Below are 25202 nucleotides of genomic sequence, written 5' to 3'. Positions count from 1 at the left end.
GAGGAGGCAATGAGGAATTGTATGATTTATTTATTTCCTGGCAAAAAATAAAAAAAATAAATAAAAAAGAAGGAAAAAAGGGGGAATAATAATAATTATAAAATGATGTGTTGGTTAAAATCAGCATTCCAGGCCAAACTGAGCTGCAGCAGAACCTCATGGGACTTGAACTAAGCAGAGATGGGGAAAAACATGGGGAAAATGTGGGGAAAATATAGGGAAAGCGTGGAGAAAAGGTGCAGTGCTGTGAAAGTGAGCAGCTTCCATTTGGAAAGTCAAATGGCTCCAGATGCTCCCAGTGTAGCCCAGTGTGGGCTCACCTCATGTTTTCCATCCCCAGGCACCCCGAGGGAGAGGAAGAAGAGTCCAGGAGGAAGGAAGGCTCTGAGCCTCGCGCCACCTAATGCTGCTGCAGAGCCAGGTGGGATGGGTGACATGAGAGAGTCATGGAACAGCTCGGGTTGGAAGGATCAAAAGTGTGGAAATGAAGGGGAATTGGGGAGAAAAAGCCTGTTTTATTTTGCCTTTCTGCCCTGCCATGTCTCTTGCAGACTCTGCCTTCTGTTTAATGGTGGTTTCTCCATATTTCTCCCAGGATTTACAGGTCTCTGCTCACTGGTGAGGCTGTGTGCGCTCTGGAAAGTGGCTGCTCCTGAGGTGTATGGAAATAGAGACACAGAGCCTGGACTGGGCAGACCAGAGGGGGGAAAAAGCCCTTTCTGGTACTTCCAAGAGCTGCCCAGCTCCCAGATGAGGGCACATCCAGCCACGTGGAGCATCCTGAATCACCTCACCTATTTCAGCTGCCAGCACCAACCAACAGCTCATCCTCCTGCAGCCTCCCAGCCTCAGAACACATCGAGAACCCCTCCAAAACCCACCTCTATGGTGCAGCTCAGGGCAAAACGAGGCCAAACTCTGCAAATCCTGAATGCTGTGTCCAAAGGGGCTTCGGGTAACCCCATATCAATGCCCATTGGGAGCCACAAAGCAGCCCATGGGCATGAAGTGATGGCATGTTGTGCTCCCGGCGCTGGGACTCTCCCAGCTCTCCCACCCGTGCACACACATTAATAAAAGATCAGTTTGCAGACGCAGCTTGCTGTAGATGACAGCATTAGAGGCGCATCTGGTTTCTGCTAAGCACCGGTCTCGTGCTGGGTTTATTTGGTCCATTTGTGGCAGGGAAGAGTTGCTTTCGGCGCTCAGTGGTGTCTCATGTCTGGGAGTGGTGGGGGGGGAAGATGTATTTTTGGTGCAGCTCAGCCACAAGAATTCGGTTTCAGAATAAAGACAAATATCCCTGTTTTCTATCTGCCAAACGGAGCCTTCATCTGTCTGAGAACTTGGCAACCTGCTGGAAAAAAATAGACATGTTCTGATGGGAAAAAGTCCATTGGTTTGTATTGATCAGGCATTGGGACTGAGGGGTGACAGCTTCAGCCTGGCCAAGAAAGCAGTTGCCATCCTTTACCCAAGGGGTGTGAGGGAGGAGGAGGGGGGTCTTTGTGCTTTTGGCCACAATGAGGAGGGCAAGCACCCAACCTGGGCTGCTCCCAGCTTCACTGCACCTCTCATCCCTTCCCACCAGCAGGGCACAGGCAGACACTGCAGCTCCCTTCATGCTGCTTCTCTGCAGGGAGAACTTACTGAATGTCCGCAGAGGTTTCCTAATAGATTTCCTTTTTTCCCCCTGAAGCTTTTTAATTAAAACTTTCCGATCCCAACTCGCTTTCGATTTTATTTTCATAAAGGCATTTCTGATATTCAGGAAGAATTAAACTGCTTTTCTACCTGGAGCTGCCTTCATTTTACAACAGAATGAAAGCAAATGTGGAGTCAATAGTGCCAGGAGCAGAGGGGATGAACGCAGGGCCCATGCAGCATAGGAGAGATTGGGGGCTGGAAAGACAAAAGCTTATCTGGATGGGAGCCTCACAATGAGAAGCAGCTCCTTGGATGCTATACATCAGCTGCGCTCCCCAGAGGCGCTGGTGCTGCTGCAGCATGGCTCTGTGTATTGATTTAAGGGAGAATAAAGGTCAGGAGCTGAGCGGGAGGAGGCTGAGCATGTTTGGGTGGGCAGCGATGAGCGGAGCAAGGACAGAACAGGGATGGAGATGAGCCAGAGCTCCAACAGCCCCAACGTGTGAGCACAGAGCCCGGCACAGCTCTCCTGGCAGATGGCTGAGCCCACCAGCAGGGCTCATCCAGCCACAGCCATCCCAGGTTAAGGGAGAACCCAGATTTCAGCCTGGGCCTTACGGTCACAGCAAGTCTGACCTTTCATCCCATCTGGATTTGCAAATATATATACGTAGCCAAAAGAAAAAAAGAGCCAAAATAAAAGCAGAAAGGAGCACGCCAGCAAAGCAGAAAGGCCAGCTGGACGTGGCACAGACGGCGCTTCGGGTCACTGCAATGTGAGCTGTGCTCCATCAGCTGCACGGGGGGGAGTGTTGGATTTGGGGCTGAAGGTTTCCTGAGCCAACCCTCCTCCTGGGGACCTCCGGGATGGATGGTTGCATGAGAAATGGTCTCGATTGACTCAACCCGTTGCAGCAATCGGCGGCTGGATGAGGTGGGATGTGGGATGTGTGCTGGTCCTGGGAGGTCCTCAGTGGGTGGGAGGGGGAATTTGCTCAATCTCTGAAATTGCATCTCTGCTGCTGGCCAAAAGCTCAGTGTGCTTTACGAGAAGAGCAGGACCGGCAGCGACAGCCCTCGTGGCCCCTCCGAGATGTGCTACCATTGGGGAGGAAGGGAGGGTTGGGATGTCTCTACCTCCCGAAAATACACTATGGGAGAAACCAAACGGGAAACGGAGGAGTGGGCTGAGCCCAGCTGGGGGTGAGGACCTGCAGCCCCACACTGTCTTGCTGGAGGCAAAGCCTTGGGCTGCGCTGTGCAGCTCCCTGGGGTCTCACTGTCTGTCTGCTTTCATCATTGCTCTGTGAGAAGGGAAAGGGACCACACAGCAGCACAACGTCCTGGAAATGGGTAGTGGAGAATGTTCCCAGAGCCCTTCCCTCTCCCATCACCCCCGTGCACAATTGGCTACAGAGGATGTATGGCTCTGTATAGGCTCCAGCTCTGTGAGATAATGCTTCGCAATGACATCCCTAATTACAGCCAGCAGGAGCACTTTCCCAGCTCCGATCCCACAGTTTGCTGCTGGACCGAAAGAGACAAGACCCAAACTGGATGCATACCCCCTGCTCCCAAGGCATCCTGAAGGTTCATTGCATCCCATGACTTGTCCTTTCCTAGGAGAGAAAAAGAAAAACAAACACGCAAACAAAAACAAGGAAAGCAAAGCTACAATAGAAGCAGGAGAAGGAAAGAACTTCAAGCTTCTCAAGTACCTCATGGAAGAAAAATGCTTCTTGAGGCCGTTCGGGGAAAGAGAGGGTCAAAAGTCCCTCATTACTGCTGATTTACTCAGCGGGCTGGGAAGTGGGAGAGGGAGATGGTCCAGCTGCTTGTTCTGTGTGCTGGAGCCTGGATGTGGGATGGGGTAAGGACAGGAGATGGGAAGGAGGCCACTTAGTGGGGTCATTTCCCAGCAGAAGGCACAGCGTGCCCAAAAGCAGATTGGGACCCGGTGGGTCTCACCTGCACCACTGCAGGGGTTGGGCTCTGGGCTGTCCATGGCAGCTTAGGAAATCATTGACTTTCAGCCAAGGGCAAAATGGGAGCCCTTCGTGGGGTGGCAGCCAGCCCTGGGCAGCTGGAGCCCAGCAGGGAGGAAGGGAAGAGCGCTGGCCCAGATTGGAGGGTGTAAAGCAGCAGGGTTCCTCTCCAGAGAGAGCTCAATTACATAGATTTACACTTGCTGCGGATTTGGTCCATTCAACCCAATTAAAACTGCAGAGGAAGCACAGAGGCAGGATGTAATTACCCGCACTGGAATCCCGGCTCGGAACAGGAGGCAGAGCTCTCCACATCAAATTAATCCCTGGTGCAACTCTGCCCAACTTACACCGGGGCTATAATTGGCCCGAACCATTTTAACTATCTCATTTAATGTTATTCATGCTCTGCTGGAGATGAGAATGTTTATCCCAAATGAGAGGCTTTAATGCTGCGTAGCAATAACAGTGCGAGGCTTATGTGGTTTCTCATTTACGGGGTGCTGCTGGGGCCGACTGGCATAGAAGATGTGGCTCCCCAAATCCTTAACCATTTCCAAAGGCTCCTGTGGAGGCTGCTGTTTCCATTGTCCTTCTCATTCCTTCTGCCTCCTGGCTCTTTGTAGGAATTACCCTGATGTGAATTTCCAGGGTTTCCAGACTGCTTTTAACGTTGAGCTTTTAAGTTGCTTCCTTCTAACTTTCTCCTATGATTTCTCAGAGCCTAAACAGCATCGATTGCTCCCAGATGTCTGCAGTTTGCTAACCCCAGAGCAGTGTTGTGCAATTGCTTTGGAAAGAAGGCTGGTAGCAAGCAACGTTCTCTTTCCTGGTTCACCAAATTACTTCCTGAGCAGAAGAGCAATGGGATTTATCATGCGGATGCAATCCGTTGGCACCAGGTGGTTGCAGGGAACAGGCATGAAGGTGGCTGAAATCCTCTGGCTGATATAGAGAATGCTCCTCAAGCACAGGTTGTTCTCCACACCCAATTCCCCCTTGTCCTCACAGCAGGATGCTGTTGGGGTGATGAGCCCATGGGGAAGCCCAGGAGCAGGGACCACTCCCAGCCCAGCTGGACCCCAGCCGTGTTCAGGCCACGAGCCAAAGGCCAGCAGCACAGTGCAAGTTTTGCTTGGCCTGAGAGGATGCATGTGCAGATTGCAACAGGTCTCATGGGGAGCAAGGAGCATCACCCGACTGGCTGCACTCCTAACAAACCCTACAGCCCTCCTGACCCCTGCTGCTGTCATGCTTCAGCCTCTCACATTGCTAAACATGCACAAAACATCCCCGTTCCCACTAACAGGGTGTAGCCGAGTTGGCAGGAGATGAGGTTCCTCTCATCCATCCATCCCTCTTCCTGGGGTCACCCCAAATTTCTCAGTGCCTCCACCCATCCTGCCTGCATCCTGCAGCCCCCACAGCCCCAGGTTTGCAGGATGGATGGGGACATCTCACAGAGCACGTGGAGCAGCACGCCTGGGCAGGGCAGGGAACAAGCAGAAGCACGGGAGAAGGAAAGGAAGAAGGGAAAATAAACAACTGGGAGGATATTTATTGAGCAGAGGGCTGAGTTAAGGGACAAACCAACCTCCCCAGCTCCTTGAATGGAGTTGAATGCCATGGACCAGAAGGGTTGTGTAGCAACTGAAGACCTGGAGTGTCCCCAAAGCTGACATAGACCGAGAGCATCCCCATCCCTGGGTCCAGACAAGGTGGTGGGAGCAGGACCAGACCCCTGAGCTGGGAGTGAGAAGCACCAGTGCTTGGAAAGCACAACCAATTTGCTTCTAGTACAGTTCATGCCTCTCTTACAGTGCCTAGAATAACAAATCCCTTCCACCCTCCATGCCTGAATGCTGGAGGAAGCTGCTGAGAAACTTAATTGATTAACTGGATGCGTGCATGGAAAAAAATTGCCAAGCATCAAGGAAGTCACTGTGCTGTCAGTTAATGCAGATGCTGGTGGGAGATTAGAGACACCAGCTGCAGGTTTTCTATCGCACAGCCCCTTCTTTTAGCTCGGGAACAACAAGAGGTCTGTTTTGATGGGGTGACCCATTTTGCAGTCGCACTGAAGGGCTGCAGCACCCACACCGTGCTGGCCACCTTCATCTGGGGAGGGCAGGGTTGCACGGGGCTGCCTGCACACCTCACCCTATGGGGCTGATGGCTCTCAGCATCCCCAGCTCTGCCCCCACCTGCTGCAGGGTCACCTGTGGCTGTCACCATACAGGATTGCTTTCCCAGCGGGAGAAAACAGGAAGCCAAAGGCCTACGAGGGCTGTGAACTTGCCTGTCATGTTCCCTGACAGCACCAATACCTTTCGCTGTTTGTGTCTTTCTCAAGCTGTCACCACCCATCACAGCCCTTGTTTAAACCTCTGACGCTGAAAGCTTCCCCCAGCCCTATGCAGAGCAAACGGAGGCAGCGTGCTCTGTGCCCCAGGGGTCAGATGCTGTCACAGAACCAAAAGCTGACACCAGCAGGCTCTGCAGCTCCTTTAGAACAGGCAGAACCAAGGCAGAGCCAACACCGAGCCCCTGCTCCCTAGAAATGCTCAGCCCCACTTTGGGCTCAGCCCTGTGCTCTCCCTGTGCTGAGCAGTGCTGCTTTCCTGCTTCCCCCATTGCTGCTATTTGACCTGAGCAGCCCAGAGGAATTTTAGTCACGGTGCATTCCTAGCACAGCATCTGTTTTCTAGAGCAAAACGGGAACAGCTGCCAAGAAACAAATCTTCCCCCGACGCCTGGCACTTCTCATGGGTGGAATGAAACTTCTTGAAACCCCAAGAGAAAAACCACCAGAGCTCAGCTGCAGCAAAACCCATCCCCTCCAGGGAGGGGGAGATCCGACAGGGACTAATGAACTCGGTGATAGCATCCATACGGCACCGCTTTGAAAGGCGGAGGAAAAGAGGAGCTAAAGAAAGATCCCTTCCTTTAGCTGAATGCTGCAGGAAGGAGTGCACTTTGGCTGAACCCCCCAGCATCCACCTCCAGCTGCCCTGTGTCCTGCTACCTGCTTGGGCTTGCTGTGACCGGCAGGAAGAAGTCAGGTAGATGGTGCTGATAGGGGACATGAAGTGCTGACACATGGCTCTTTGTGAAAGGGCTTTTGAGGTTTGGCAGGGCTCAGCAGGGCTGTGAGACAGCCTGGTGCTACCGGAGTCAGAGGGGTGAGGAGGGGTGCACAGAGCATGGCAAGGGCTGCGTCTGACCTTGCAGAGCTGGCAAGGGAACGCAGCCCCTTCTCACAAAGGTTCTTACCCCAGAATTACCTGGGTGTGGGACAGGGCTTGCAGCAGCATGCAGTGCCCATGGGTTGCTCCCCATCGCTGTGGCTCAGCTGGTTTCCATCAGAAGGCAAAAGCTGATGTAGGCAGTTTCTGGCTGCTGGGAGGAGAAGGAGCAGAGCTGCTCAGGGAGCTGATGCAGTCAGGGAGCTGCTCTCTGGGGAGCAGTCACAGTGCTGGCTCCAGGGAAGCAGTGAGCCCATATGCATTGCCTTGCTCCCCCGACTGAGATCTGTCTCGAATACATCCACTGCAGCACTCAGCAACCTCAGCCTGGTCTGACAGCACTAAGCCGGATGGATGTGCAGCTGCTCCTTCTTGGTGTACCATTTTAGCTAGAGCTGCTCAAACAAACACAAGCAGAAGCAATACCAGCTGAAAGCTCCCAATGCAGCTCAGTCAGGGCACCATTTCTCATTTCTTCACCCATGAGGCGCTTTCCAGGCTGGAAGTTCACATCTAGGGTAGATGTAGCATTGCTCTGTTCAGCCTAAGGCAGTGACACCGGGTGAGTTCCAGTTTAGATGCATTTCAGTCTTTCCGTGAAGGTGATGTGAAGTTCACATTGCATCACACAGCACATCTGTGGTCACCGAGCCCCAGGAGGCTGCTGTGAGTGCTGCAGTGACAGAAGCTGCTGGCTGCAGCAAGGCATGGCAGCTCTTCAGCTCGTGGGTTGAAACATGGAGGGGAAAAAAAAAAGGAGGAAAAAAACCCATTTGATACTTGAGAAAGCAAGAGATCATTCGTGATCCAGGATCTCAAGTCAGGTCTGTGGAGTAAGGCAGCTTCAGCAAGACCAGACTGCAGCTTCCCCTTCCTCTTCTTGGCTAGACCAGGCCGTTCTGTTACAACAGCACAGGAAACGTCCAGTGCCGCAAACACCATCTGCTGAAGAGGAGGAAGGTTTCACACTGCGTCGCTCTTTTATCTCGGTGGAGGTTCTGCACAGAGCTGGCTGAAGTTGGAAGAGTAAAGGAGACCCCTGCGGGAGCTTACCCAGTGCTGCCTGGAGGAGGAACATGGGGAGTGGGGACAGGGCACCAACAACAGCCTGGGGCCAGCAGCTCAAGGAAACACCATGGGCACCTTCACTGCAGGACCTGCACATAGGTACAGGAGTGACGGCAGCAAGGTCAGCAACAGCATCTTGATGCTGTAGCTCAGCACCAGACCAAGAGGCTGAAGCATGAACACAGATATTAGGAAGCAAACACAGCCTATTTCTATAGCCACACAGGCTGTGTATGCCAGCCAAGGAGCAGCAGTGACACCCAGCTTTGGGTATTAGGGTGGTATATAAAAAACAGGGTCTGAGCAGGATTGGGCAGGAGCAGAATGCGTTGGACCAGGCAGCAATGAGCCCTGATGGGGGCTGGTGTCCAGCTAAGACATCAGGTTGCTGGGGAACACTGTCCTACTCTGCTTCCTGGGGACCTTGTTCTCATAGGTCCCCCCCACCAAGGACACAACCTCTTTTTCCTCAGGCCAGGATCTACCCCACACTAAGAAGAATGGCCCCTTGGGGCCAGATGGACCCATGGGGGCAGACACTTCAGGGTTTGGGATCTGGAGAGCAGCCACTGGTCTGCAGCAAACCCTCTGTACCCAGGGCTTCAGATCCCCATCAAGTCTCCGTCAGCCTGGAGCCCAGCCAGGATGCAGCTCACACCCTTCAACTGCGAGAAGCTGAATTAAAGTCACTTTACCAGCTGTGTATTCAGAGATTATCTAGGGTTTCTGCTGTGTTAATGTACCAGGTGTTGGCAGTGCTACTGATGCTGAAGAGGAAGGAGAGGCAATGGGCTGGGAACTGGGAGCCCCCACATCCTGCCCCTGGTTCCCATCCCTCTCTCCCATGCAGACACGACACTCCACTGAGCTCCCCAGCCCCTGCTGAGTTTCACCAACCATAAACTCAGGGCTGTGAAAGAAAAGCGTCTCTGGGAGCACTCACCATTGATCCCAAGCGGAGATGCCCCAGCGATGAACTGGGATCCTACACCACGAGGTGCTGGCCAAGCCCCGACATCAAAGGCACTGCCTGTGCCAAACTGCAGCCTCTTGGAGGGAGATGTTAGAGAAGTGATAATGGATTTGGAGCCTCCTGAAGTGTGCTGGCAGCTGGATCTTCTGGGCAAGGAGAACCCTGCCAAGAAATTAAGATCTGTTTCTTCAAAGCTCAAACGGCAAACTTGTTTGTCTTTCCTCCTTCCCCTCCCAATCCTGTTGTTGTTTTAAACATTTACAGAGAACTTTATACTGTTTAAATAATGATTTGGGAGGGGGAAGAGTGTTTTTACTTGTTTGCCAGCTGCTCCAAGTCAGCAGCACCACGCACACAACTTCTGGGAAGTCAGGTGCTGTGGTTTGAGATGTCACCATCCCTCAATGTCCCAGACACCCACTTCAAAGCCTCCACCAGGAGAAGAGTCACCCCATATCCACCAGCACACGCAGGAGTGCCAGTGCTGCTCTCCCCACAGCCCCTCCTCAGCCCCCAGATGAAGCAGCACTTTGTGCCCCTCATACACAGCAGGGAGAGGTGGAGGAGAATGCTGGCATGGCAGAGCACATCCCCGAGCAGAAGTGCTACGGGAGATCAGCCATCTCCTGTGGTGTGTGCTCACCCGCCCACTGCCTTCAGCAGCCAGGCTGCTCGAGATGACAGCTGAGGGGAGAAAGGAGAGCACTTGGAATGTGCAGGAGGAAAGCTGGCTGAAGGCAGACCTACCTTTATGCAACAGCAAAGGCGTGGGGTCAGCAGCAAAGCAGTGACACACGTGCTGGTGGTTAATTCAGGAAGAAAGGCGCATGAATCTCTGTCTTTTGTGGGCGGCTCTCCAAGAATCTGGGGGCTGTTGGAGTTGTACTCGCAACCTGGCAGGGGGGAAGAGAGCAGAGAAGGCTGTTGAGAAATGCTGGAGGATTCTGCAGGATGTTTGAACTGAAAGAAAGGACAGAGAAGCATGAAGCACGCTGTGGAAGCAGGATGTGGGATAGAGACAGTGTTTATACTGTCAGCCATGGGCTAATCCACAGGAGGTTTTGGAGACCATAAAAGCCATCTGTAAGCAGATAGATCACATTCTACAGGAAACTGGTGGTTTAAAACAATGCTACCCTCATGCTTTGATCTGTCCTGAAGCCATCAGCCTTGGGAGCACAAAGAGAAGAGGAGGTTAAGTAGGTCCATAAGTCCTGCTGGCACAGGCAGAGTGGTAGTAAGGACCAGCTGTGACCTCCTCTCATACAAAAACTTGGGGCCATTCAGACAGAGCTACAGCAGGCAGGTATAGGGCAAAAAGAAGGACTTCAGTTCTTCTCAAAGCACGGTGCTCCTGCACCCCTTCCTGTGTACCCATTTGGGATGGATACCTTGGATCCACTTTGTCCTCTTGGTCTGAGTAGCTCCCAGTCTAATCCTCTGCATCAAGGCTCCCCACAGGAGGTGTGACCTGAAGCCTAGCCTCAGCAGATCTTCTCGCAAGCAGTAGGAGGAATAGTTACAGTTAACCAACTGCCCTCTGTAATCCAGGGAGACTTCAGTTCACCTCTTTGGACACAGCCAAACAAGGCATTAGCTGCTTCCTCTGCACAAGGGCAAGACAAATGACCTAAAAAAGACATGAAATAACGTGACCTTCCATGATTTAAAAGCCTTATTTCACGTTCAGCATTGAAAGTAGAAGAGATGGTATCCTTAAAAATACCTCAGAGCAATCACCTCCTTCCTCTAGTGTGAGCAATGAGAAGCAAGAGGTGAGCCAGAGAAACAGCATCTGCAGTTCTCCACTTCCAGTCTCCAGTAAGGAGATGTTGGGGATTCACATTGTTCTCCAACAGAACCACTTGACCTCAGTGCAGTTCAGGCTAATTACTTCTAGGAATACGTTTGTTTGCTCCCTGCATGGCTAGCATATTTCTTCTAAGAGTGATAGATGAAATATCATTTACATGACAGCGCAGTCTGGGTTGACTGAATCAACGGCTGTTGTTGGCTGAGTAATCCAGGCAAACAGAAATGCTGCTTGTGATAAAAGAAGACCTGAGAATTTCCTCATTAGTGCCTAGATATTTTTATACCAGTTCACTCCCTTTCTGCTTACCATGCCTTTAATCTCCAAGGCTGATGCAGAAAATAGAGAGGATCCATCTCTCTACTCAAAGCAAGGTCATCTCCTGGCAACTGCTTATTGAGCTGGGACAGCACATGGAGACTAATTTTGTTGCTCAAAACTCAGTTGAGGAAAGGGGAAAGAAGTGGGAAGAACAGTGGGAAAATCATGCCCAGTCTGAGCTGAGTGGCTGAAGTTACCATTTCTTCTGCTGCTCAGCAGCACTAAGGAAAGGAAACCTTTCTCTTTCTCCATCACCTGCAGATACCACTGTGCTCCCAGAAAGGTCATCCCTTCTTTTCATAGATTTTCTGTAAGGACAAAGCTCTTACCATTCTTTGTACAAAGCACTGCATTTCTAAGGCTACTAAAATTCTGTTTTAGTAGCTTGGATGAGTGGGTTCAAGCATGTATTTAACATTAAATGGAGGCCTAAACTTTGCTACCAGGGAAAGGGTGTTCAGTTTGCAGCATGCCTTGTCCTGCGTGGGAAGATATTGCTGCTGTCTGCTACTGAGCTCCAGAGAGCCTGTCTTGTACTGCCTGGGACTGACTTGAGGCAGCAGGCACCAGGCACTGAGACCTCTTGGCAGGCTTTTCTTAACACTACAGATCTTTTTCTCTTACAAGTCTGGCACCTGAATCACCAGCAAGCGATCTCCAGCTGTTCCACAGGGGACTGCTCTTTGTGCACTGCTGTGCATGCAGCTCACAGAGCAGGGCCAAGAATCCAACCAGCTCCTCAGCTTCTCCTCATGCTTTGTGCACTTCAGCCATGCAGGGGGTTGGTGCCTGCCAGACACAATTCACTACAGGGGATGAGCTTCTGAACGTGCTCATATACCCCAGTTGCTTCCCCCAGCCATATGTCAAAGATGATAACCACAGCAGGACAGCTCTGAATCAATGGATGCTTTGTTTCTCCAGGCTTTGGGAACCCTGTCTGCAGAGTGGAACTGCTGGAAGGCAGAGGGGAATCAAATTGCTATCAGTAAGTACAGAGAGCTGCTCCCCAGAGGTTGTTACAAGGCAGCCAGCAGGGGGAAGGGGTAGGAAATTGGGAGGAGACCTTGTCCTTCAAATAAAGCGTGGGATCAAAGCCCGCCAGAAGTTGAAGGGGTTCTGTCATTATTTCTGTTTGGTTTTCCTTTCCTCCCTTCCCTTCTCTGTCACATATTCTGCCCCTTTTCCTGTTCTCTGACCAAGAGATAACCACATACTCCACAGCAGTGCTCGCACTTCTTTGTAGAGGGTAATGCTGTGGCTTTGCAGGACAGAAAGAAAAAGCTTCAGAAAGCAGAAAGGTGGGGCCTTACTCCAGTGCATGATTTGCTAGAGGAAGTAATCCACTTCGGATCAGCTGTGGGAATAAGTAATCATTTGGGGGCTGCTCCCAAGAAATAGAAGACCACCATGCCCTTTTAATAGCTTCCTCTATTTGCTCAGCAAAAATAGATGAAAGATTAAAGGAAGAAAACACTGTAATTGACAGAGATCTGCCACAGGAAATCTACCCAAATTATTCCAAATTACCTCTGGGAGCAGCTTGGCAACTGCCTGAGGAAGCAGAACACATTCAACCAGAACTGCCCAGGCCAGACGGCAGCTCCCTTCATGTCCGCAGACTCGCAGAGCTCCACGAGAGCCACCATGTTCTGCTGACCTCTGGGCGGCTTCACCTCACATTGCAGCTCCCACAAGTTCGCACGTTGAAGATGTGTGTGGCAGGATCGCCCTCTAAAGGAAAGAGCTGAGAAAACCCGATCAAGTCATACAGGCAAAGTAAAGAGTGTTGGGTATGGGTGAAACAATGACCACTTCTTACCCAGAGCCTTTGTTCTGCCTCCAAAATACGCTTGTAAGCACTTACGCACTGCAATCATGCATAAATACAGCCAGACTTCTGCACTCTTAGCTCATGCCATTCTTCTGAGCCATTAACTTGTTGAGTCCGCCCCAGCTGAGCTCATCCATCTGTAAGCATAAGTAGACAACTACCTTGTGGTGTGAGCATCGTCCATGCTACAATTAAGAACGTTCTCTCTCTCTCTATAATCCAAACTCTGCACAAGGCAGGATTTCAGCTGATTTATTTTAAAACTTGATGTCCCTCAGGGATCTAAAGGGCTAATTCTAGTTGCTGGGTTTTACGTATTTGCTTCTCAGGGAACCTAAAAGCAAGCAGGCAGGCTGCCAGCCACATCTTCACAGAGGAAAGGCAGTCACAACGAAGGCTGTGTTAATTACTGCCTTCCTGTATCTCACTCTTCCTTCCAGAAGGCTCTTAAAGGCAGGAAGGCACCAAAGCTCTCGTGCAATGAGCCAGGGGTTCTCTGCTCATTGGCTGCTCCTTCTGTGCTCCTTGCCTGGACTGCTCATGAGGTTCTCTGCAGTTACTGGAAGGCACAGAGGGCTGGGGAAGGCCTCCTAGGCAGATGCTTAATAGGGGAAGCAGGTTATTTCTAATAGCACACTGCTGTCTCTTTGCAGCCTTCTTGTCCCACCATAATAAAGTGATTCTTGCATCCTATTGACATTTTAAAAGAGACTTTTAGGAAGCAATGCGAGCCATTCTGGAAAGCAAAAAAACTCACCAGCCAGGTTAAATCTACGCTCTGGAAAGGATCAAATTCTAAAATAGGAACAAGGCCGGGAGTATCCAGGCATTAAAAACAAACAACTCCACGCTGCCTTTCCCTGGGAACTCAAGTGCTGTGCCCACAGAGGGCCTCCCACATGGGCAGCAGCTCCTGGACCATCCTGCTGCCACCTGAGGGGCAAACACCAGGCTCCTTGGTGGTGCAGCTCCCTGGGATGGGGCTGGGTGTTGTTCCCAAGTTAGTCAGATCTGTTTTCATGCTGTAAGATGCCACTAGAAGCAAAGCAGAACCAGGCACCTTTATGTTCAAGGAATGCACCTTTGATCTGAGCACCCCAAGGAAGCACATCCCCCACTCACAGACTTGTTACATACTGGGGATGTATCCACGCTCCTCTTTCAGACTCAGCTTTGTTCAATCTCCATTTCCTGATACTTTCCCTCACAAAGCTGGGCAAAGCTTTGTAACAAGAGCCCTTTTGCTGGTCCTAAAGCCCTATCCCCCCCTCCCTTTGCTTCTGCTGCACTCATCATCTACAAGGGACCCCACAGCCTTCACAGCAAGCAGCTTTAACCAGCACACACTGCCACCACCACACCCCAGAGCACAGCTCACCCATTAACCACTGACTAACCCCAACCTGCACACAAGGAGCCTATTGAATTGCCCACCTCCTGCACGGTGAGCTCACACCTGCTCAGTCCTTTGGGGCGCCCTGTGGCCGTTCTTGTGCCTCCATAGCAAACAGGCTGGGAGCAGTGATAGCGCCATGGCCTGGTGCCAGGCCCAAGGCCTGGCTGCGGCCTACCCTGCCTCAGCTGCGGCCTACCCTGCCTGGTGCCAGGCCCAAGGCCTCGCTGCAGCCTACCCTGCCGGGCCTGACAGAGCACCCTTGGAGGAGCCAGGCCTCACCCTGGTGAGGAGCTGTGCATGTTTATCTTCTCATCTTCCTCTTATTTGTCACCTTGAGCAGAACAACCCGCTCAGAGCTGTGTAAAAGAAACACCCCCCCCAGTACTGAGGGCTCCGCCATTGCGCTAGGCCGCGCGGACACGGAACTACACTTCCCAGTAGCCCCCTCGCGACTGTTTTCTCTCGCGAGACTTGTCGGGTGAGGTGGGCGCGCGCAGCCCTCTCTTCCGGTCTTTAGGACATCATGGCGGCGTTGCTGGTGGCGGTGAGTTGTGCGCGGCGCCATCGCCGTCCATCCGCGGTCATGGCGGCACCGGGGGGCTCGGGGACGGCACGGACACGAGCAGGGGGCTGTCGGGCGCCATCACGGCTGCTTACAGAGAGCGAGGCCTCCGTGTTTTCTTACGGGGACGCAGCGTTTCACCCCCCCCCCCCCCCCACCCGGTGAGGCCTGCACGGCGGCGCGGCGCGCTGAGGGGATGCGGCCTCATCCATCGCTTTATGTAGGGCGGCCGTACCGGGCCGGTGGGGCTGATAAGCAGCGAGGACCCGGGGGGTGTTTGACGGCGCTGTGGGCTCGGTTCAGCGCTCACAGCAGCACAGCTGCCGTAACCCGGCCGTCAGGGGGTGCTGCTGCCGCTGTGCTTACAGCTCCGCATGGTCCGAGCTACGGCTGAGCTGGTGATGAGATGGTTATCCCTGTCCGAAGTGTTCCGCTGTGGAAACGTAACTCTGAGGCTCAGCATCAGAAACAAGAATATATAAAAGAAACCCCAACACTTTACTGTATGGATTAACTTTTATCTCTCCCATTTTTCAGGTGGCAGTATGTTGGCCAGCAAGGGGAAGAACACCCTTCGCACTCACCTTCCCAGGAGACTGAGTTGTTCACCGGGCTGGTAGAATCAGCAGCACAAAGGTGAGAAGCAGCAGCATTCAGCTCCTTATACTCCATTTTTCTTCTGTTGCTGGGCTGCAGGGATCAGCCTTGTTCTGCTGTGTCAGGTGATATCTCTCTGGGCCCCTAGGGCTGCTGGGAGGAGGTATAAAAGCCTTATGGCTTGATTAATGTAATTAAGCCAATCAAGGCTGGCTTTGTTGCAGCTGCCATTTGAGTGTGCAGCCCTTTGCTGCCATGTAGCACAAGCTGAGAGGCAGCGCACAATGAATGGGGGTTTTAATGTGGTTGGTGCCCTGCAGAGCACCTGGTTGCCGGCATTGTTGAAGACGGGCAAGAGTAGAAGGGATTAGAAGTAGATTGGATGACAGCTCATTGTGGAGGCACAGCTCATCTCAGAAGTGTGTTTGTCACAGAAGTAGACCTAGTGAAAGGATAATTGGTCTGTGTGCTTATCTGGAGTTGTGCTGGGGGGGTTTTAAACTCGCATCAGGTTGCTGGGAGCAGCTCACATACACTAAAAGGTCACCAAAAAGGGACATGAGAATCCTTCCCCAGAACAGATTTGTCTTTTTGAGATCTGCTTGAGTGCATTTCCCAAGATAAATCCATAGTATGATGAGGGGTATTAGTCTTAAGGAAAGGTTTAAATAGCATCTGCCTCCCAATGTTCCTTGTCTCAAGTGAAACAACTCACTGGCAGACGTACCCTTTTGTTTGTGAGGAGCAGGTTTCTGCTTTGCTAAGTATAAGGCAAAAATGACTGTAGAAAGGAATGTTTCCCCAGTTCTTGCTTTGTGGCTTGGTGCTGGCTCAGAAGGGGGTGGAGGAGAAACAAAGGCAGGACAGTCTTAGCTTGGAGGGTTGTTTCTAATGGCAATTTCCATTTAGGAGGAAAACATGGTTTAGAACCCTGGGGTTGTGTCATCCCCCAGAGACGGCTTTGGCGAGAAGGCAGCTGTCAATTTGGACCTCAAACTGGTAAGAGAATCCTTGAGTATTTCAGTTAATCTTAGACTTTTATGTGCCAGAAGTGTAGGCAGCGTGACTCATCTGCTGACGAGAATGCCTAATCTTTGAGTGCTTCTCAGAAAGGACACAGCTCATAGGCATGGCCGCCTTTTGGGCGTTTTATTCCATAGAACTTGGGAGTTGGTGTAGATGAGAGCAGGGGAGAAACTGAGCCGGTGATGTGCTGTTATCCCTGTCTGACAACTCAGCTGTGAGGGAGAAACCATTGTCCACTGAGGCTTATGTATTTCTTCCCATTAGAAGTTCTACATCTTGCAGAGACAGAAATGATGCAGGTGCCCACAGGGAGGGCTGAGAGCAGCAGCTGTTCCCTTTCCTCCTGCAGTTGCAATGCGCAGCTGCAATGCACAGCACTTTGCTGTATGCCTGCAGCCTGCCCTTAGGAGCCTAGATATGGCAGGACTGTGCAGAGACCATAATAATAAACATAGGCTGCTATTGTCATAAGTACAGTTTAGTTCTACATCTACAAAGAGCTTTTAAGTTGCTTGTCCAAACAGTAGAGCACATTTGGATTGCAGATAAATGCATTTTAATCTTGCATAGTCACTAAATACACACTCTGTTAGAGCACTTTATCTCCAGGTGGCTGACAGCTGCATTCTGCTAAATAATTCCATGCTTTATTTAACAGAACTCATGTCTGTTTGTAGAAGATCAGTACTGCTCACTGATGGGCTGAACCAGCACGCTTGACGACAGCACGCTTCCGTAGGAAATCAAGGTTGGTATACAGAAAGGGAGGGGATGGAACTGCAGCCAGCAGAGTGGCAGCTTTGTCAATACAGATAGGTTCCAAAAAGCAGTCACAAGGAGAAGCACGTGGGGCTTTGGGCTTCCAAGGAGCAGGGGGGGGAAAAAACAAAGTGCACTTTTGGTCTTAGAAGAGAAAGATGTGTCTTCTTGATTGCACATGGTTGGGAGCTTTGCAGCTGATGGTTGCTTCTGCTTTGGCCCTCTTTTCCACAGGACCTGATTTCCCCCATCCAGCTGCACGTGGTTCCTGCAGCCTGCTGTTTCAGAATGAATAAAATCATCAACAGTCCTGAGAGTCCAAGTCCTTTTTGGGTATCTGCTTTGAACAGAAATGACTTTGGGCAAGTAGGAAGGATTTCAAGTTGAAATACCTTCTGAAGTGGTAGCAAGTGCAGGTTTACTGAGCCTCGTACGGTGTTCAGATTTCATTGTCTTCCGCAGAAAAATGCTGAAAGTTGAGGAGATGCAGCTCACAGTAACTGCACTGCTTGAGGTCAGCTCAGGAGCTCCAAGAGAAGGCAGCAGGCAGCAGTATAACCATCAGGCTCCTGGTCTGCTAAGGTAATAAACATGGAGCTGTCTTAACTCCAGGGCTAGAAGGAAAAAGGCTTCCCTTGTACAGTAGAGAAGCTGTGAGTACAGCAGGTTCTGGTCTGTTCACAGTTGTATCCCTGGGAGCTGGATGGGGTTCCTGGTGAGATGCTGCACTGTGTCAGCAGTTCCTTTTTAAAAGCTCTTCTTTGTGGCACAGTGTTACTGCTATGGGTGTGTTTAAAGCCATGTGGGCTGAGCTCATACTTGGTTTGACTGAGGAGCTTTTGGGGCTCTGTCTTTTAGGTGATGTGAGAATTGGGCTTGTTGTCATGGAAGAGGTTTTGCTGAGTTGATTGCGTGTAAAAACAGGCGTAACAGGCTGCCATGGCACCATTGTGCAGTGTCTGCCATGAACAAAGGTTAATTTGAGGCGTACCTGAGAAGGCAAACAGGGCTCTGCTAGAGATTACATCTGAAGCTGGTTGAAACAGCTGAGTGCAGCTTTGTGTCACAAAAGGGATGGAGCTGGAGGGGAGCTGGAGGTTCCCTGGCTCACAGCCCGGTTATCTCTTACCATCTCTGCAAACAATTGTCCCTTCCTTTGTGCCCTCCACCCTTCCAGCTGACGTGCAGCAAATGGCAGCGAGGTGGGAAGAGGCTGCTCTCAAAGTGCCCTGTGTGCTGTGTTCTACCAACACCACACTTGGGCACCAGCAGCCCTGTAACCCCACTCCCACCCTTAACCCAGACTTCTGCCATTCCCACAACAAAGCCCTGCTGTGTTCCAGGAGCCAGGATGCTTTATCCGCCCCAATCACTAAAAACCAGGCATAGAAGAAAATAATGACTCTGTGTTCCTCTAATTACACAAGATGGGGAAGTTTCAGATCACACCACTCCCTTTGCTGTACGCTGTCAGCCCTCCAACCACCACAAGCTGGAGGAGCTTCCACTGCAGCAGTGCTGGATTAGGCAGCGTGGTGGGAGGATTCAAGACCACCTTTGGGATTCCTTTTTCCCCTTTGAGGTACCACAATTGATAGCTTTGTCCTGCAGGTTCTGCAGTCTACCCAGCTGTAACTCCAGGCCGTCCAAAGAAGTGAGTTCTGTCAGCATCCCCTTCCAGCACCACCTTGTCCTACCTGCAGATAAAGGCTGTGCTTCCCAGAGTCACTAATGAGATGCTGGAGGGCCCTGAGGAGTTGAGGTTTTTCCCTGCCAGCTTTGCCTTGCCCTGCACCAGCACCTTTGCTGTGCTGTCAGCTGCAGGCCCTGCTCCTCAGGCTGCCCTGCCAGTATGGGAGAGCCCTCCAGGGGCAGTTGGAGGCCTTCAGGAAAGAGGAGAATCGCTTCCGTGCTGCATTGAGAGTCCTTGCAGTGGGACTGCGCTGCCCTCACCGCTGGTACAGCTCCATGATCCCAGCTCGGTGCAAACTCCTCCACAGCTCTGCTTCCAGCAGCATGTCGTGGTTGGCATAGAACACCAGTGGCTTCTTCTCCGGCTCGTAGTAATGGTCAGAGAACTGCTCGTAGTTGGCTGTGATGAACCCATAGGCACTGACCTGTGGGGTGGTGGGAGGGGGAAGGAGGATGGATGGTGATGGGCTCAGGGTGGGAGGTTCCCCCCAAGGCGTTGAGCAAGGGGAGGGAAGGGACCCCTCACCTGGTCGCAGGTGTGCAGTGCAGTCAGCAGCATGAGTGCCCCAGTGCTGGGCATGTAGAGGTGGCCGTACTGCATGTCCAGGAGCTCTGACCTCAGGAACCTGCAAAACAAACCCAGATCTCTTTGGACTTTGTTCCTGTTAGAACAGTTCAAAACCTGCTATGAAATGGAGGGCCAGGTAAATGCAGCCGGGCTGTATGAGCCTCCCCGCCAGGAGGAAATGTGAGCACTGCAACGAATGGGATGAAAATCTGCCGCCTCATCCTCACCTGGTTGTCAGGTAGTGCAAGAAATCAGGATGCAGCAGCTTGAATTTCTCTGCGGATGCCTCCAGTCCAAAATACTTGTGTGGCCTGCAGCAGGAAGAGAAGAACTGGCACCATGGGCAGAGCTGGGTGCGTTGTGCTCCCATTGGGATCTCACTGCGCTCACTCACTCGTCACCCTTGTCCAAGCCCTCGGGGACCGGGCTGCCCTGAATGGCCGACCTCAGCATGATGTAGTCGCGTGCATCCGAGGGGATGAAGATGTACTTCAGGTCCTGCAGGGATGTGGGCATGGTGAGGCCCAAGGCTCCTGTGCCATTATCCACCTCATCCAATGTAACACCCACCCTCGAGCACCTCCAGGGATGGTGACCCCACCGCCTCCTCCCCTGCAGCCCATCCTCAGGGTGGGCACCCTAACTCACCCTCCCGCTCTCACCTTGCCCTGCGGTGTCTGGGTGAAGCCATACGCCTCATAGGCAATGAGCGAGTTCTTCATGGTGTTCACCGTGAAGCCGTAGAACGAAACCTTGGTCCCAACATCCTCCTCAAAGCCTTTGATGATGGCCCCATTGAGCCTGCGGGATCACCATAGGGCACAGTCCAGGGCTGGGCTCAGCACAGCACCCACAGCCCCACTGTGCCCTCCTGGCCTTACCTGAAGACCAGATCATGCGCATCAATAGCCCGGCCCTGCCGTGAGCCATTGAGGATCCCCCCATTGCCCACCACAGCACAGCGGATACAGCCCCCATGGAAGTGGTTACGGTCAAAGAGCTTCGTGTTGGAGGAGGCGTTGAGGAGCTGCAGGGTGCTGCCAACAGCTGCAGGGGGGAAAGGGGAGAGGTGTGTGTCAGCACTGCGCCATGCAACGCACGGGGACACATCTGGACAGCCCCAGCTCTGCGAGATGCCAGCACCAGCAGCTTCCCCTCCTAACAAAGCCTCCTTGCATCCCCCCCTGCCTTGCACCCCACATCACTTCCCTGCTGGGGAGAGCAGAGAGTAGGAATGGAAACAATCTCCATTGATAACAATAGAGCGGGTTGTCTGAGTTCCTCCGTGCCTCACTTCATCATCATGCACACACTGGGGCTTTTATGTAGGGAAAATGTCACAAGATGCTGCAAAGTGGATTTTGCAAAGCTGTCCCACCATCCCGCTGCCCAGCAGTGGGAACTCACTGAGATCCCCAGCTCCTCGGTGGGGTTTCTCCATCTCTGGCTCCTTCCATCAGTGTCCCCCCTTGCCCCCATACCTTCTTGGGACAAGCCCTGCCAGCCGTATGGGACACGTCGTGCCTTCAGCCTGTCCCACATCTCGGGGTTGAAGTGCTGGTCCCACATCAGCACCGGGACATCGAACTGGAAGAGCTTCCCAAACGTGGGATCTGCCTTCACTGTGTCCACCACCAAGTGGGTACATGGGGTGGGCTGTAAGGAGAGAACAGCCAGCTCTGAGCATGGAGGAGCCTCAGCAGGCAGCGGGGGGAGGTCAGACCCGGGGGCAGAGCTGCTCCTTTCTGGCTGCTGGAGGCACAGCACTGCGCTGCGTCCATATGGATGGAGCACAGGGAGCAGCCCCTTGATGTGGGGCCAGGCTGGTGGCCCAGGGGACAGCACCAGGGACACACCACGTCCTGCTTTGTCACCTGCTTTCCACTGGGTTTGGGCTTCTCCGGCTCTGAGGATGGTTGGGAGAGGAACTCCCTGCTGGAAAGGGACAAACAGAGCAGTGAGAAGGGCTCAATGAGCTCCCATACGCTGGGATCATCACGCACTCCCTCTCTCCCCGCAGTTACCTCTTCGCAGTCCCTTTGAGGTCCTGCTGGTGGCTGTTGTCTGGGTGTGAGGCTTCAGGGCGGACCAGGAACAGCAGCTCGGGCTGCAGCAGACTGCAAGGGGACAGCAGGGAGGTGACACCGAGTCCCCCACCCCCATCCCATCACTGCACTGGGGAAACAATGGGGCTGTGAGGGCCCTGCAGGGGGTGTGTGTGTGACATGCCACCCCATGCTTGGACACACATCCCTCCAGTGCCCATAGCTCCATTGCCAACCACTGGGGGATGGACCCTGTGCCTTGGGGGGATCAGAGCCCCACGGGTGCCCCCAAGGCAGCTCAGGGTCAGGCAGGAGGTGGGAGCCCACCTGTGGGGAACAGGCTCCCATTCATTCCTCCCTGCACAGGAGGGCCCTTCAGAGCAGCAGGTTGCACCCAGCAAAGCAGGGTATTGTGGAGCAGACAAGGGCTCCTTGTTACGGGATCTCAGGGACAGGTAGAGCAGGTGGAGAGCACAGCTCTGCCTCCTCCCATACAGAAAAGCATTGGGTTTCCCCCACTGCAGGGGAGGGACATCTCTCCATCAGCTCCGTGCCCAGAGCTGATGCTCACACTGCACCCACTGGTACCATTGGGCTGCATCAGGTGGAGATGTGCACACTGTGCTCCCCAGAACACAGCACTGCTCACCCACCCCTTCTGTCCCAGTGGGAGGAAGAGCCCAGTACGTCACCCCATGCTCATGTTTAAGCAGCAAGGACTGCTTCACCTGCAGGTTTCAGTCCCAGCTCAGCCCTGTATCAGAGCAGAACTGATGGCTCTGGGTTGGTACTTTCAGAGGCACAAGCAGAGATGATGGGGGCAGCGTGTTTGCAAACGCCAGGAATCAGAGTCAACAGGACATGAGCTGCACTTTGGAATCAGGATTAAAGCCAATGGGAACCATCCCAGGAGAGCTTTGGAGCACAGTGGGGCTCATCTCCTCTTGAGGCACCCACCATGACCACGTTGCAGGGTGGGATATGTGCACAGAGCTCCTGCTATGGGACATGCAGCCCCAGGGCAGCACATCCAGCTGCATCCCAGGGCCTCCCTGTTACAGGTCCGACTGTGACCCTACATAGTCCCATAGCACCGTCCCCGCACCCGGAGCTGCCCAGCGCCCAGCCCAGCACTGGGGGCGATCAGGGGAAGGCTGAAGGGAAAGCAAAGACGAGATGCCCATTGCCGGAGTCCGAGTTTGCGAGCAGCCCCAGTCGGGCTGCGGGCAGCCCTGCTTTACTCTCGCAGCTGCGGTGTAGGGTCAGCCCTTCACCCTGCAAAGCAGCCCCCTCCAGCCCTGCTGCAGGCGGTCCGAGCCCACGCGGGGACCCTCGCAGCCCCGGATCCCCATACAGGACCCAGAACACCCTTCAAACAGCGAACAAAGCGGGCAGCCCCCAGAGCCCCCAGATCCGCCCCCCATACCTGGCCGCGACCCTCGGGCCGCTGCGCAGCTCCACCGTAGCGTAGTAGTGCCCGTAGAGCAGAAGGGACGAGGTGAAGGCTGCGAGGAGCAAGAAGCAGAACCGCTTCCAGCGGGGGAATCCCATCGCTGCTCTCCGGATCGGATCCGCGTGGCTCCGAACGCTGCTGCGCTGCGCTGCTCCACAGCCGGGATGGACGGACGGAGCGATGGATGTTCCCGAGGAGCGGTGGGAGGAAGGAGGGTGTGAGCCGGAGGGAGGAGGCACCGGGCGGACTGGTTCAGACTCGCTGAGGGGGAAAAAAAAAAACAGGGAATAGCATTTTTGAGCTGCTTTCTCTGGGGGTTAAACATTGACTCACAGCGGCTTTGGAGGCTTTGCTTTTCTCGCCTCCCTTTCACGCCACCCCCTCTCTCAGCGCAGAGCGGAGCTTTCTCCCTTTGCCCGTAACTTTTTCATCCGCTTCTCTCGTCCTCCTCTCCCACGCCGGACCCCGGGGGTGATTTGCGGCCATCGCTGAGCGCGGGGCTGAGCCCGTAAGAGCCGCCTTGGGGGGGGAAAGAAATGGGGATAAAAGGGGGAGGAAAATGAGGAACCTGCCCCAGCGCTGCTGGAACTGCCCCCGGGACCCACAGAGGATGGAACAGAGGAGCTGTGAGCGCAGGGCTGGGTTCAGCCTGGCTGCTTTCTGAGCGAAAACGTTCAGCTTCTTCCCCAGAGCTCATTTCCAGAAGAACATACAGAACATAATGGTGACAAGAAGCACCATCCTTAACCTGGGCTGTGCATTTGGGCAATCACTTCTTGGAACTCTCTGCACCAAACCAACAGGATCCTATTGGACATCCATGCCCTGGGGTACCCTCGTGCTGCCTGCAGAAGCAGAAGCATCAGTGTGTTCTCCCTGCGCTGCCCCACTGGGCTCAGCCCCACTTACCACAGAGCTGCCCGTGCACAGCAGAGCTGTCTGTCAGCCCTGGACTGCTGGCCGGGGCTGAGATAAGCTGAGCACACAGTCCGAAGGGCACGAGGCACTGAGTGAGGCTCTGGGAGCTGTGCTGGATGAGTGCAGAGCTGGAAAACGCCTCTCATTGGGGTGATGATAATCCAAGAGCTCTCTTGGATGCTCTGGACCAATCCTGCTGGGGTCTCTGCAGGCCAAACATCCCCTAGATCTGCTGAAGCAAAGTGCCTGGGGGCTGAGGACACAGCATCTCTGAGCACAGCTCAGTGCTTGCCCCATATACCTCTGCACGGTTCCCATGATGTGACAACCCAGGGACCCTGGGATGTTCCCAGGACGCAATAGGACCCTCTCCAGGATCTGTGCCCCAGGGCTGGGTCTGGCCATGCCTTGGCATTGCCACATCCCAAGAGCTGTTTGCCTGCAGGGCCTCACTCCAGCTCCCTCCCAAAGCACTCATGGAAGGGAGGTCATCTGCTGCTTTGTGCAGAACAAAGCCTCGGGTCGCTCCTTTATCTTATTCACCCTCCCCTATTACCCATAGATTTTCTTGTCCAACTGGCTTTCCCTGCTGCCACATCGCTGAGAAGGGAGCACAGGTCCACACACAGAGGTGAGGAAGGGTGCAAACCTCATTGAGACCTGCCCCAGAAACCACTCTCTGTTTGGCCAACGCGAATCAACACCAATTCCATTGGGCAAGTCACCAGCGTGGGGAGGTTGTGCTGCCTCATGCTGCAGAAAGGGAAGAGGGGGAAACACTGGTTGCACTGTGAGCAGCCCTGTATCCCAGCATGGGGGCTGTTAACCCCTATGGAACCCAATGGGAAGGACACAGCTGTACTTACAGCTCCTGGGGCTCTCCAACATCCTCCCCTCCAATAAGCAGGGCTGATGTGACGGCACTTTGAGGGTGTGGTGGCATCAAACTGCTATGTGCATCCCCAAATAGCTTCTGTGCTGGGATCCATAAAGGCAGGTGGGCATCACAAAGAGTGTGACACCAAGGGACACCAACCCACTGGGATACAGCCTGTGCCACACCTGATGCCCACAGCACAGCCTTGGGCAGCAGCTGCCACCTGGTGGCACAGGGACAACGCTGCTGGCTTGGATGTGGATTTGGGGTGGCCCAGAACCACATCCTTGGTCACTATGGTGGCTCTGGAGAGACTGGGGCTGCTCCAGCACAGCCCAGCATCACCATTTTGCACTGCCAAGCACATCAAACCACAGCACTGCAGACATTCCATTGTGTGGTTCTATCCTAAGAGAGGAGCCC

At 53.4% G+C, this 25202-nt stretch overlaps 1 protein-coding gene, 2 long non-coding RNA genes and 1 other non-coding gene across 12 annotated transcripts; 2 read left to right on the top strand and 2 right to left on the bottom strand.

Annotated features, from left to right (window-relative positions):
• Window positions 1–14686, bottom strand: LOC107322115. 8 transcript variants are annotated; one of them, XR_001558822.2, is made up of 8 exons: window positions 14321–14510; window positions 12875–13023; window positions 12583–12799; window positions 10310–10548; window positions 9666–9811; window positions 6917–9080; window positions 3213–3266; window positions 1–1357 (listed from the first exon to the last, which is right to left on the bottom strand). It is a non-coding gene; the product is annotated as an uncharacterized LOC107322115 (long non-coding RNA). The 8 variants fall into 8 exon arrangements; XR_001558819.2 differs by having other exon boundaries at window positions 3213–9080; window positions 14321–14511; XR_001558816.2 differs by having other exon boundaries at window positions 1–3266.
• Window positions 14687–14759: 73 nt separating this feature from the next.
• On the top strand, window positions 14760–17540 carry LOC107322114. Its single transcript, XR_001558812.1, has 5 exons — window positions 14760–14826; window positions 15382–15480; window positions 16351–16440; window positions 17126–17215; window positions 17461–17540. It is a non-coding gene; the product is annotated as an uncharacterized LOC107322114 (long non-coding RNA).
• On the top strand, window positions 15235–15304 carry LOC116654221. The gene has a single exon (XR_004309280.1). It is a non-coding gene; the product is annotated as a small nucleolar RNA R38 (small nucleolar RNA).
• ST6GALNAC2 (ST6 N-acetylgalactosaminide alpha-2,6-sialyltransferase 2) lies at window positions 17538–23863 on the bottom strand. Of its 2 annotated transcripts, none has more exons than XM_015879758.2 (10): window positions 22958–23863; window positions 21511–21603; window positions 21361–21418; window positions 20968–21142; window positions 20368–20533; window positions 20149–20287; window positions 19881–19984; window positions 19714–19797; window positions 19445–19544; window positions 17538–19343 (listed from the first exon to the last, which is right to left on the bottom strand). In XM_015879758.2, exons 1-10 carry the CDS (start codon window positions 23080–23082, stop codon window positions 19176–19178), a joined length of 1212 nt encoding a protein of 403 aa, XP_015735244.1. In that variant the 5' UTR covers window positions 23083–23863; the 3' UTR covers window positions 17538–19175. The 2 variants fall into 2 exon arrangements, with proteins under 2 accessions (XP_015735244.1, XP_015735243.1); XM_015879757.2 differs by having other exon boundaries at window positions 21361–21421; window positions 22958–23858.
• Window positions 23864–25202: the final 1339 nt, after the last annotated feature.

The sequence above is a fragment of the Coturnix japonica genome, chromosome 18, assembly GCF_001577835.2.
Source record: "Coturnix japonica isolate 7356 chromosome 18, Coturnix japonica 2.1, whole genome shotgun sequence".
In the NCBI taxonomy this organism is placed as follows: domain Eukaryota; kingdom Metazoa; phylum Chordata; class Aves; order Galliformes; family Phasianidae; genus Coturnix; species Coturnix japonica.
Note: the sequence above shows the minus strand (reverse complement) of the source record. Positions and strands in the feature narration are given on the sequence as shown.